This window comes from Salminus brasiliensis, chromosome 15 (genome assembly GCF_030463535.1).
Source record: "Salminus brasiliensis chromosome 15, fSalBra1.hap2, whole genome shotgun sequence".
Taxonomy (NCBI): domain Eukaryota; kingdom Metazoa; phylum Chordata; class Actinopteri; order Characiformes; family Bryconidae; genus Salminus; species Salminus brasiliensis.
The window spans coordinates 1,990,618-2,004,708 of NC_132892.1; the positions used below are offsets into that span (position 1 = coordinate 1,990,618).

General features: G+C 43.7%; 1 protein-coding gene across 2 annotated transcripts in view; it reads right to left on the reverse strand.

The window, feature by feature from the left end:
• Positions 1-653: 653 nt before the first annotated feature.
• LOC140535388 (receptor tyrosine-protein kinase erbB-4) overlaps positions 654-14,091 on the reverse strand; it is a 214,713-nt gene continuing 201,275 nt past the window's right edge. For both annotated transcript variants that reach the window (XM_072656717.1, XM_072656716.1), the window contains exons 23-27: positions 13,409-13,555; positions 11,459-11,556; positions 11,162-11,332; positions 9,458-9,749; positions 654-7,851 (exon numbers count right to left, since the gene is read on the reverse strand). In XM_072656717.1, the coding sequence (XP_072512818.1) occupies positions 7,004-7,851; positions 9,458-9,749; positions 11,162-11,332; positions 11,459-11,556; positions 13,409-13,555 (1,556 nt within the window). In that variant the 3' untranslated portion in view covers positions 654-7,003. The remainder of the gene's footprint in view (positions 7,852-9,457; positions 9,750-11,161; positions 11,333-11,458; positions 11,557-13,408; positions 13,556-14,091) is intronic.

Genomic DNA, 14,091 nt, shown 5'->3' on the forward strand with positions numbered 1-14,091 from the left:
GCAGCAACTTCAGAGGGATCGTATTCAAGCATCGGACAGTTCTGTATTATTTATGATTGAAATGAAAGGCTGCGAGCATGGGCAAAAGATGATCGCGGAATAAAAAATCATTCGGCTGCTATCAAGTTTACACAAGCACTCGCAATTTCATTTCAGTTCTGCGGGACGACCTGCGGACCAGAGGCAAAGGGACGATAATCAAAATGTCACTTCTGGTGCGCTGAAGAGCTCCAAACACAACCATTTACCTGTTTACAGTACACTGATGTTTACAACTGCTGGCTGTTATTGGGCTTAAATCACAACACATTCATTGGAAACACCCACCTTGTACTTCCTCACTGGCCATTTTATTAGAAACACCTACCATGTACTTCCATTCTCTGGCCACTTTATTGGAAACCCCTACCTTGTGCCTTCACTCAGTGGCCAATTTCTCAGAAACAACCCAACATGTGCTTCCACTCGGTGGCCACTTTATTAGAAACACCCCACCTTGTGCTTCCACTCACTGGCCACTTTATCAGAAACACCCCACCTTGTACTTTATCAGAAACACCTGCTTAACAGACTGGAAATGAAAGGCAACCCAAGCGTTGAAATATTCACTTGATTTTTATTTGTATTAAATTAAAAATATATATTTTTCGACAGGGTCATGTAACAAATGCAAGGAAAAGTATTTCAGTGATATATTTATATTTATATATTTATATAAAGCCTCAGGTATGCTGTAAAGTTCAGAGGGGAAGGCATGGCCACTGTTGAGGACAACAACAAACAGAATCGCCATGAAATGGACGAAATTAATAAACATAAAAATCCACAAATAATCATTTCTGAAAAATCTTGTTTAAACAGAGACGCTACACAGTTTCACATTATACACAGGTTCATCTGGAACTCGGCTCGGGGGTGGACGGCATATATCTGAACGTAGGACGTTCCCACCAGGTTCTACTTACGAGAAGGTCAGTTCAGTCCGGCTCCGTCTACGCAGAAATGAACAAGCACAACGTTGTTTTTTAATAAATAGCCCCGCTTCGGTCACAGAGGAGGGTCGAGATCGAAATGGTAGCACATGGCTAATAAACGGCACGTAGGAGGAGTGCTGCGGTGAGGAGGAGTGGTTCGGAAGGTCTTTAGCGTCTTGCAGCAGGTCGTCTACACGCATATTTACATCGCATACCGAAGAGAAAGGTGAGAAAAAGGGGGAGGGGCCACAGCAAATAGTCAAAGCAGCAAGAAAAGTAGGAGGGGTTAACCCACAGAGCAAATCCCGAGCAAAGCTCGATACGAATAGCACAAAGAGGAAGAAGAGGAGAACATGATGGCACCTCGGACGCAAGGTTCGAATCTGCACAGTGCAATCGCCCGTGTTAGATCTACACCCATAGACTACGGACTTAAAGGCGACCTCCGACCACAGTGATGCATGTAACCATGGCAATGTCCATTGCAGACATGCCTACCTGTCTCGCACTGTGTGTCACAGCAGTGTTGAACGTGAGATTTTCAGGGTTAAAAGTAAAATCTCCTTCTGATGATGCATGCTGAAGGTGGGAGGAGTTACAGAAAAACTACATGATGTTTGGAATGGAATTAAGGGGTTGAAGTGGCCCCTTAAACTTAAACCTGCCTTTACAGGTGGTTTACAAAAGCTTAGAATTCCTAAAAATGGACAATTCAGGTCCAGAAAATAAAAATCTGCCCCAGGATTTAGTTTGGCACAAAATCCTGAATCAGATTTTTAATTTCTGGACCCCTTAAAAGAGTAACCTGAATTTTTTTTTAATTAAGAGAATTATATATATATTTTAAAGTTAATTTAAATAAAGTTAAAATTTTAAATAATTAGATACATCTCAATAGTTAAATATGCTCGGAAAATCATCAATCATGGGTTGATGGTCAGTGCACTTTGTTTCCATTAGTCCATTATGTATGTTAATTTACCATGAAATAATTAAATAAATACATGATATATCAAATAAACACCTTTGCAGTGCATCAAAATGAAATTATAGTTAAAAAAATGTCATGCAACCATCCAATTATATACGCAGACTCAGTAAATTACTTTTAAAATAAAATAAATAAAATAAAATAGTTTTGCAGGCATTAACATGTTTTAAATGTAAAAAAAATAAAAAAATACGGTAGCTTTAAAATGTTACATATTTAAAATTATTTTTTACATTTTTTAATCTAAAACTTCAGTTTGTAAATTCAAATTTTCTTACAAAGGACTTTTATTCTGGCTTTTAAAGAAGCCCGGCAGTACGCTATTGCGTCCCAATACTGATAAAACTGATGATTCTGAGTTGGTTTGTTTTTTTAATTATAACGTTATACGTTCAAGTACCTATGATTCAAAATATTCTTGCAGATTCAATTTAGTAATTGATCTTTTTAAATATTTTATTTATTATTAGCTTACACAGATTCAGAAAAAAAATATTATTCAAATGTTGAAATCGGCTAGAATTTCGACCTTTCTGTCAGCTCCCAGCCAGCTGTAAAGTTTACACCCTGGCTTAGCCTACATCCGGTCCTACCTAACACTCGGTGATGCAGCTAGCCCCTCAACTGACCACTCCCGCTAGTTTACGCTGAAATGCCGTAAGCTTACAGGTTACTCTACCATTTCTCCAGGGTACATGCCCTAGGCCGGTGTACGTAGGTGTTACCGTAACCCCGGGCGATCTGCACTGTATGAAGATCACGATCAAAAGGTACACATAGGTGCTAGCACTATGCCAGACCACTATCATAGACAGCGCATGTTCAACGTAAAGGAACAACACGTAGCGTGGAAACGTTAAAACCAACCTTAAAAAGGAAAACAAGGTTCACGGTATTTACAAAGTCTGCCTTGTAAATGCCTCTCGGCGCTCTATAAAAATACTATTCACATTTAGAGTATTTTTGATTATTTTTTAAAATAAAATCCACAGGTGATTCTCGGAGGCTTGACTGTCCTCGCGCCCGTCACCAATGCCCTTGCTTTGTTGGCTCAGATGTTCCTCACATTTCATCACTTAGTTATACATACGTCAGTACTGTCAATACTGTGTGCAATACCCAGTGCTTTTGCTATGTAGAAACGTGTCACTCGCATAGTCCGAATACCACCAGGTGCATGGTACGTATGGCAGGCAGCAGTCCGTAAATAATGGAACGGGTTGTTTTGGGGTTGAACTGAGGAAACAGGAATCACAGCCCTTTTCTGAGGATAGGTCCCATTTTCTGCGACCGAGAATCAAACGACATTTGGCTGGGTAGTTGTTACTGGTTGACAAAAGCTAGGCTCACGTTAAATTGCTGGGTCTCGAATACGATTCGCAATCAGCTATAGGCTTCTCTCGATTGGAACATATGCAAAGCTTTCGGATTAGCATGCTAATAAGGCCCATAACCTTGGAGTTGCCAAGGTCCAAAGATGGAAAATGCTGGATGGGCCACTTCTGTAAGCAACATGGAACATTCTGGACAGACCAGGTCCATCAAAAAATTGGGACTTTTTGTTAGTTCTCGGACTACGCTTTATGGACACAGTGGACCAGAGTGATGGGTTAAGGGAAGTGTAGAAAAAAGAGAAACTTCTCAAGCTCCAAAGCAAACCTCATCTCCAAACTATGATGAAACACCTGTGAAACCTGACGTCAAAACCTTCTGAGAAGCATCTCACAAACCGGAGGCAAGACCGAAGACTCAAACAACTGAAGCCTCAAAACAAGAGGAGATAAAGGACCTTCATTAGATCCCCACCATCTTACCATCTGTATAGGTTACAGACGTTAAGCAGTCATACAGTGTGATTTTCAAAGTACTACTAATTTTTCGAGCGTCAATTACCTACATCGAATTTCCCAGATTGCAATATCACTGAGCAGCCAACGGGTTCAGAGGACAGTGCTGGGTTCCTAGCTTTGATGCATCGGCTAGCAGACGCCCCTGCCGGCCAGCATCACATCGAATTGATGTGGAAAGAGGAGGAGCGCCATCTACCAACCCGAAGAGAGTATGGCCAACTGTGCTCCCTCAGGCTCCGGCTGCTTATGGCAAAAAGTAATTGGAATTTACGGATTTTGGTTCAGATGTTCCCTTTTGAAAAAAGCTGTGATTCCACCAAATTCACCTGATATAGTTGTGAAGACCCTCAAAAACTGCAATACAAAGCCAAAACAACACTGCCCAGCTACTTACAGACAGCACTTTCCATCACCTAGACGATTACCCCTTCAAAAAGTCTCATGCAGCCCAGGATAATTCTGAGCATTTGCGTAAAAAATCCCACCCTGCAGAGATTCCATATGCATCATCTCCCAGGTCACAACTTGATAGACAAATATAACTGAGGCTACTTTCTTATGCCTTATCAATTTCACATGATCTAATTAGGATGATGACCTCCAGGGCTATCCATGTAGATTTAATCGTATTCAGTATTTCTCTTCCGAAGAACAGCACGACCTTCGACAGATTTGTTAAAGCAACCGTCGTCTGCAAATGACAATGGAGTTGAAGATCTAGACGATAAGGCTTTAGAATGATCTGGCAGTTAAACAGTGCATGTTCCAAGGGTAGGTGCCTTTCTTGGTGTTCATATCTAGTCATAAACCCTTGGTTCCAATTGGCTCTTCAGAGCTAGAACTCTAGTAGAATGGTAAAAAGCAACAGTCTTCAAAAAGCAACCTTGCTGAAGGGAAATCATGATGAGTTAAGCGCAAAAAACACTGTTGGTCTGCTGGGTAAAACAGATAAGTCCATTGTTTGTAGTACCTTCCCCACTGGGTACTCTCCATTCCTGCCCCAGCATCACCCTGATGCACTTTCCCACTGTGTAAGTTCTCCAGTTCTCTTGCACTACACTTTTGTCTTTGTGCTTCTGGTACAAACAGCTCGACTCTAATTCAGTCTCTTCCCCTGAGATTTAGATATCCACCAATGCCACTCGCCAGGCCTTCACCTTGTCAACGATCCTGTGACCACTTTGTGGATCTGCCAGTTGCGGCTCTGGCAGCTAATGTCCTACAGCGTTGCTCTACCTTCAAGTCTTAAATTCTGATGGGGTGTAACTAGCGGCCTTCAGCACAGATACTGCGTCTGAAACACTTGTGTATATTCCCAACTACAGTGTAATTTGATCTATCCAGTATGAATAGACCACAGTCCTAAGATTAGTCTTTGGTAACACGTCCTGAGAATCTTGTATAGATAATAGAAGCTCACCGGACAAATGAATTAGTCACCTGGGACTGAATAGCATGACCTAATAGAGTGGTATTAGTTATACGTCCATGAGCACGAATAACAGCTTCAGTTCGATTTGGCATGGACTGCATGTAGCAGAAGTTTCTGGATGTAGGCCACATCAATGTTCAGCCACTCTTGCATCAAAGAATTGTGCAGTGTGGCCAGAATTCCTGTAGACTGGAATTTCTGCCACTGCTGGTAGACCCGTATGACCGTACACTTCCACAGACCTGCAGATTCAGTTACATCCTTTACACTATGGCTTTTGGCCACACCCAAATGCAGTCACTCCTTTTAGCCAATCATTAACATCTGCTGTGCGACCCATTTTACACACATTGGACAAGACACTAACTGTACTGTACTAAACTATTCTCAATGTCTGAGTCCTGTGAGTCCTGTCACAGACCCTGCAGGTAGGTATATCCCCATCATCCAAGTGCAGCGCCATCTGCAAAGTTACTACCACGCAACTTAAACAAGCAAGGTGACTAATTCTTTGTCCGGGGAGCTTATTACAGATGATTTTGCATCATATGACATGCATAACGCCTCATAATTACAGTCAAAGAAACATACAGTAAGAAGTTTTGCTGCACATCCAATATGCTGTAAGAATTTCAAAGGTCTGTCTGCATTTACCTGCTTTCATACCTGCTTCAGGTGTTTACGCAAGTGTCCACTTACGAGAACTTACTGTTGCTTTACGTGGTACAGCATTACACATGCCTGATAACCTGCGGTAAATGCATGTGTGATGTATTATATATATCAGATTCATCTGGGAAGTGTTACCCACAGTTACCCAACCTTACGCTTTAAATTATAACCTTAACGCCAATCAAAGGGATCTAGTTCCACAGTCTCGGTTTCTCTCAAGTGTAAGGTTTCTTCCGCACTTGTGGCTCTTGGCTTGCTCACTGGTTAATCTTTCAAAGCTTTCCGAATGTACAAATGTTTCTCATAGAACCTTCAACTATAAATATTACATCAAGTGACAGTTTCCCCAATTCTATTCATTCCTCTTTCCTGTCACGTCGAAGGTTTCCGCCAGCAAGTTTTTTTTTCAAAATCTTGATCTCTAGTCTTTTTCTATTTCTGTCATATGTTTTTTATGGATTTATGAAGCAGGCTATGTAATATAGAAAACGTGAAGGTACTAAAACAATGCATTCTTTCAGACAGCCCACTAGACCTGCTCACATTATGGCCTTGTTTTTGTCTCTGAAAAGAATCCGGAATCAAAGGTATGCTTTAGCTTGTTCCAGTGTAACTACCAGTAAGTACATGAGACTTGACTCGTAACCTCCAAGTCAGGTCAATGGTGAGGTGCTTGTTTTCTTAGCCCGAAGAAAAACGGGAGTCGTCTCAAAGCACATGAAAGTACGCTGTGAAGTGGTGAAGTCTCCAATCGGTCACCACCTTTCCAAAGCTGTAAAGTTACCTTAGATTCCAAACAGGAAACAACGAAAGAGGAGAGGTACAAATGGCAGGAAGGTACACTTTGTTCTCTGGCTCACTTGGGCAAATATCCTGGGATGACCCAGGCCGGAACGACCTGCTTTCCCTGTTGAGTCTTAAATTGAGTCCTTCCTCAGGAGCATCCTGCTATGGCACAAGACTGAACATGGTGAGTTTAGGGTCTAAACGTTCCCAGGAACTGCTGAGGAACAGGGAAATAAGGAAATACGCTTAAGGTGCTGGTAGAGGAACCAGGCTCTCTGGAATATGAGCGATTAGGGCATTACACTACAGTATTCCTCTGCCGGTATGGTGGTGGAGGCAGGACTGTCCCTGGCTTCATGCCTGACTCTGACAGGTACTCAGGGTTTTCAGTCACGCCGGGCCGCATGCGGCTGTTCTGCTTGTAGAGGAAGTTGTTACTGCAGATCAGCGAAGGGTCTTTTGGATGCTGCACGACCTTGGACGGAAGGCTGTGGTGCCAGTACTCTGGATTGTCAAAGGTGTTCTTGTACGTCTTGTCCACCAGTATTGTTCCAGTGAGACTCGCTTGGGGCATGATGCTTTGATGGGCAACGTGGCCCGGGAGGCCAGTGATGCTACTCTTGCCAGCAGTTGCAGACTTGGACATTTGAGCCTGCTGGTCCGAGAGACTACCAGGACCGGGGTAGCCAGGCTGGACTTGGTGGCTGACGTGGCATATTTGGCCAGTTGACGAAGGATGCCCAGACTTGCTTGGGTGATCGGCGGATATCCCCTTGACTAAATGGGCATGGTGGCCGTTCTGACTCATTGGTCCACTTGGAGGAGGCTGAACGGGCGGGATCGCAAAATGAACATGTGCTCCTTGGCTGTGGTGATGGGGTCTCCCTGTTTGGGTGGTGAGGGGTACATGGCTATTGGTAGGGTTGGTCGCAGTTAAGGACAGTAGAGGAACAGGAATCCCATTCTTCTTCAGGGTCTCCTGGCTCATCTCACCCGTGTTGTGGTAAAGAGGCTCGTTGATGTACTCGTCCTCAACTTTGGGCGGCCCGTCAGGGGTGCTATGGTAACCCGGGTTGTCCAGGGCATGGATCTCTCGGTTCTTGCGGCGCGTGACGAAAGGATTCTCCTCGATGGGATTCAGGTGCTCTGCAGGAATCAAGAGACAGGTCATGGTCGATTTGATTCACATATGCCCAGGTGCAAAGAAATTCTACCGCAGTTAATAATCCACACCTGCTGCATGAAGGACATCGAGCGACACGGGTAAAAACAACAACCGGGACTGGTGTTTTAACCTCTTCTATTGAAAACAGTTTCAGATTTGCATGCTTCCATCCTTAGAAGCATTTGCATTGTTTTCCATGTAATCAAAACCGAATAATAACCCTTACAATGTAATAAAATTCTCTGAGGTTAAATTTCACCTTATGAATTCACATGATTCCTATGAATAGTTATTTCATGCTTTTTTCATCCTGTTTTTTTCCAAACAAAGGCAAAATTTACATTTTTGAGAGCTCAGCTCCCCTGCACTTTCTGCTCTGAGGGTCTCCAAGCTGAAGCACGAGAGAGACCCTTACTGACTGCCAAGTTTGAGAATGGAGAAGCCCACATCCCCTTATCGATCTGTCCGCCTACTCAACTTGACACCGGATTTATGTTTGGCACACTTGCATAGTGGTCAGAAATGCATTTTTTTTAACAAAAATCCTTTGAAGTTTTGTTCTTGTGTAGGTATAACTACACAAAGGACTGATTACCCTGCTGAGAAATTCAGCTCAAGACCATCTTCTGCTGGTCTGTGCTGGTCTTTGATTGCCAAGGTGGTTGAAAAGGCTGGTCATCCAGACAAAACATACCCTATGCTGGTAAGCTTGCTGGCTTACCAGCTCTTGACCAGCATAGTGTATGTTGTATTGGATCATTTTGGTCATGCTTGGCCATGCTGGTGAGCTAGCTTGGCCAGGATGGTCATGCTTGTAGACTAGCTATGCCATCACACTTAAATTGACTGTTTCCGGAGGTTCAAGCCGTTTTCTATCTGGTGTCACTGACAGTGAATAGCTTTATTAGCAATTACATGGTCATAATGTAAAACATACATTAGCTTTGCATTAAAAATAGCTCCTCTTTTTCCTCAAACTCACATTGAGCTTCTGCTATTGCTAGCTACGTCTAATCCTCTGGATGCTAGGAACGCATCACAGTGTCAAATTTGATGTTTTCTGATGTTTTTATTAATATCTTTGCAATAATACAGCTAGGAAATATTAGGAAATAATAGAATTACGATGGTTTGAAGACAGGTCGAGATACTCATCTCTTGCTCTTGACCTGTCTAACTGGTGGTTTAGCCTGTCTGTCATCTGCCTCTCATCTGTAATCGGTAGATTCATGGGTCTGTCTATGTTTTTGTGTGAAACTGACCAATGGACACTCTGAAATTCGTCCTCTGCCTCTCGCAGTTTCTACACTATGTTGTTCAGACATTCGTCTGCTTTAGTGAAGCTGAGACTTTTTCAGGTTTAGGGTCTTGGTACCTCTTCACTCAGTGCTCTAGGTCACATGGGGTCTAATTATCAAAAGAGCTGAGGCTGTTCTGAACAGTCTGATATAAAATGTGGGGATGGTCTGATAGGCAAGTGCCTTAAAACGCTAATTTAAGAAGAAATAGACAAATCGAGAAAATGGCCTAATAGACCCCAGAGGGGGTAAACAGTCGACTAATGGTGAGACATTTCCAGGAGGTTACCTGAGGAACTCCTGTCCTTTTGTGGGGCTACGTAGCCGTCCTCGTCAGTGCCCCCCTTCTGAGGTATTTGTCCCAGGAAGACGGTAGGGTCGGCACTGTATCGCTGACCGCTGCTGTCCTCCACTAGGCCAAAGTTGGCCTGTTTCTTCAGGCTTCCGTTACAGTGCTTCTCCTCCTGGGAGTCCAGAGGCACCCGCTGGGTGCCCGCTGGGACGGACGGGCCGCCAGTGGAGGCGGCAGCCCCTGCTATCTCCTCAGGCGGAATACCTCCATCACGGTAGCTGCACTGATTCTGATAAGGAGAGGAAGCGGGAAGAGGAGGAGGAGAAGAATAAGAGGGGGAGAAGGAGGTGTTATGGTGCTATAATACCCCCTGCTATCAGTTTTATGGAGAGAGAGTATACGATGGCATATGCAGTAAAACCACAGAGGAAAAGGAAAGGGACACCGAGGTCACTCTGCCTGTGCTGAACTGTTTATCACTGGGTAATACTTTCTCACTCGGTGAGATCTTCCATCAAAACACTTTATAAAGGGGAGGGAAGGTGGGGGGGGGGTCAGGAAACGAAAGTCATGAAAATCATCCTGCAGACACTACTTCTGAGCTAAGAATTCTCTCTCCAGTTTGTGTTCATATTTTGACGCATAATCCCCTTTTAATCCGATACTTGTTACTCGTCCGGTTACTTATGTCACTTATGTCTTATGTGTTTACAGCTCATATGGTGCACGTAAATGACCTCTGATGAAGTTTTCTGATGCCCCCTGCTCTCTTTTGTGCCTGGCTGAAGCAGCAGGCCAAGCTGAAACACTCCTTATTACTTATAACAGTGTGAGTGGGCGTGGCTAAACTGTGGTAGGATGAAGGTAAGACATCACTAAAACTATACATTGAAAACAGGCTGCTTTTGCAGCTTAGGTTCCAAGTATGGACTGGGAACATAAATTTAAAGGTGCTACAAGGGACCTAAAGAACCTTTAACTTGATGCCAAACACCACAGTAGTGATGCTGGGAGAGGCCGGTGATCGACACACTAACACTGTGGTAGTGATGCCGGGTGTGGCCAACAGTCAGCATGCTGCTAATGCAACCATAGCTGCTGGATGTGGCCAGTGGTTGGCATGCTGCTAATGCAACGGTAGATGCTGGGTGAGGCCAGTGGTTGGCATGCTGCTAATGCAACGGTAGATGCTGGGTGTGGCCAGCGGTTGGCATGCTGCTAATGCAACCATAGCTGCTGGATGTGGCCAGTGGTTGGCATGCTGCTAATGCAACGGTAGATGCTGGGTGTGGCCAGCGGTTGGCATGCTGCTAATGCAGCAATAGATGCCGGGTGAGGCCAACAGCGGGCGCTCTAACACCACAGTAGCGATGCTGGGTGTGGCCAACGGTCGGTATGCTGCTAATACAATGGTAGATGCTGGGTGAGGCCAATGGTCGGCATGCTGCTAATGCAACGGTAGATGCTGGGTGTGGCCAACGGTTAGCATGCTGCTAATGCAACCGTAGCTGCCGGGTGAGGCCACAGTCAGCATACTGCTAATGCAATGGTAGATGCTGGGTGAGGCCAATGGTTATCATGCTGCTAATGCAACCATAGCGATGTTACTTAATGCAAAAGGTTCTTTAGCACTTTAAAGGTTTGTGGTTCTTCTGTGGTATCTTTCAGAGAACCCTTCGTACAACACCACGCAGCTCTCACCCGATTGGAGTCCAGATGAGGCCTGGATGGATAGGAGGATGCAGCAGCGTTGAAGGTCTGAGGCACCAGGTACTCCTCGGCGTCCATCAGGTCTCCCAGGTCGTCCTCCTCCAGAAGACTCTGGAAGAATTTACTGTGGTTGGGACTGGGCAGCTTCATGCAGTCATCCCCCTGAGACAAACACAGCCCGATTACTCTCCGCCACCACAGAGGGTGAGGGCTAGAGGAGCGCAGGACATTTTTTATGCAGGGCCATAACAAAGAAGGCATTCATCACTGCCGGCGTTCCTCTCTCACCTGGATGACGAGGTACCTCTGAGGGTCTCTGGCCATCCTGCAGAATTCTGCGGCCAGCTCTTTAAACCTGGGCCTGCTGTCAGCATCGATCATCCAACCTTGAGGGTGGGGGACAGAACGAGAGCAAATAAGTCACAACATAGTCACATTTCGTAGTGTTCAAAAAAAAGTTTGGAATCACTATTCATGTTTTAAGCCTTATAAAGCCATGTTTACTTCTTAGGAAGGTACAGTGAAGAGTCCAGAATAATGAAGTTCTAATAAGAAGAACATCCAGAGTTTATCATATCTCTAAAGTGGAGATCAGATCTGACTGTAAGCAGAAGGTAAACAGTGTATTATTTATCATTATATTTACAGAATTTATTAAACTATTTAATACAACATCTAAAAATACCTTCTGGTGAGCTGTTGTAACATAAATACATTTATTACGGTCCCAAATAAAACATTATTAATATCAAGCAATATAGCAAATATTTTACATATTCCAAATGCTAATTACATTTTTTATTCAATACAGTTTACAATATAAATAAAGCTATTATTGTAGACACTTTAACAAATAGGGGGTTATTACTGTATATATAACAGAAATGATTAATATAGCAAATATTCCACATTTCTAAATGCTAATACAGTTTTGATGAATAGTTAATAATATAAAAATCTGAAATAAAATACAACAATCTATTATAAAACAAATAATGTAGCAAATATTAAATATTTTTAAATGATGACATTTTTGTGAAGTTTGTGAGACCTCTAAAGTTATTATTGTATACATATACATATTAAATATTACATTTAAATTAAAATTTTATATAAACATTTCAAATGATGTAATTTTGATGAACAATTTAAACAACAATTTAATTTAAATGGGATTATTACTGTATACAAAACAATAAATATGAATTTAGCCAAAATTCCCAACTTTGAAATTCTAATGCAATTGTGGTGGAAAATAAACAGCTCGTAAAATAAATAGCTGGCATGGTAGCTAGGCTAATGCTGCGTTGAAAAAACGGTGGCAGCAAACTGGGTGAGGCCGGCAGCCTGTATGGTAACGATGCTAACCCTGTGATAGCGATGCTTACACTGTGACAGCACAGCTAACGCAGCTCTAGCAATGTAATAGTAATCCTAACTCCACGGTAGCGATGCTGGGTGAGGCCGGCCGGCCGGCACGCTGCTAAAGTTGCTGTAGCGATGTTGAGCTGATATGCAATAACTTTCCTCAGACCCAACCTCAGCTTAGCTACAATTACAGCTCCTCTCCACAGCACAGATACTTGTTAGCATTGTGGCTAACTGTAGCCCTCAGACAATTAACAGGCAGCTTGTCCGCCAGTCAGTAAAATGACTTACTGCCTGGTCCAACAAAAGCAGTGCGATGAGGAATCGGCATCTACATGCTAACAGATCAATTCCGAATGTTAAGCCGACGTCCAGGGTCAGGGTTCGAGAGGAATTACAGAACTGGTGACAGCGCTGCTCTGCCAATCATTCAGCTCCTTGCAGGCACTCGCTTACTCCCACCTCTCGCTGTTGTGATCTTCATTTCCCCGCAATTAATTCCCTCTCAAAGCTTCCACTCCAACACGTTATCTAAATGAGCAGCAATTACTCAAGTAATCAAAACCGAATTCCATCTCTATCAATATTTCCCTCTCCGTGTTTCGCGTGATTATTACTGTTACAGCGGCGTGAACCACAAACAACGGCTCGCGGTCGGGATGTAATTAGAATTAATGCGTCTAATCTCCATCTCTTTTCATGTGCTTTTTGACTGGCTTGCGTTTAATTCCGCCTTTGAAAGCTTGCAGCTGACCCATATGCTAATTCCGAACCCTTTCTGTTGCTACAAAGAATCTGAGCGCTGGATTTGGCCGGGAATCAGGGAATCAGGGAATCCGAGAATCAGGGCGGAGACTCTGCCAGACTCACATTTGACCATCACCATGTAGACGTCTATGGTGCATATGGGAGGCTGAGGCAGGCGTTCACCCTTCTCCAGGATGTCCGGAATCTCGCGGGTGGGAATCCCATCGTATGGCTTCCCTCCAAATGTCATCAGCTCCCAGATGGTCACGCCTGAAGGAAGCGACAACACGAATGCAAGACACAGTGCAATGCAAGTGCAGGTTTGGCTTCATTGGGAGAGCTCCCAACACGCATCTTATACCACACATCAGATACTTCTGAACTAATAAGGGGTCTCTAAGAAGGAACACAGGGTGGGGATAATTAAGGACTGGCATCCTTATCAAGTCAGTAGTTGTCCTGGTTGCCAAGTACTACATTATTAAGCAGTGACTAGGGTGAATTACGGATTCTACTAGAGTAGATTTATCAGTTTCTCTATTAAACATGATCTTTTACGCCATTATCAGGCCAGTAACTGCTAACCAATGGCAGCTCAACTCAACTGGACACTAAACCATTCACATTCACATTTTGGAGTAGCCATGGTCTAAGGGTTAGAGAAGCAGCGTTGTGGTCGTGGGTTCAATGCCCTTTGAAGTGAAGTGCCCTCAAGCAAGGCGCCTTACCCCTAACTGCCCACCAGGGGCCACAGTTAGGATGGCCCACCGCTCCGCGAACATATGCTCACCGTTCCCAAGTGTGTA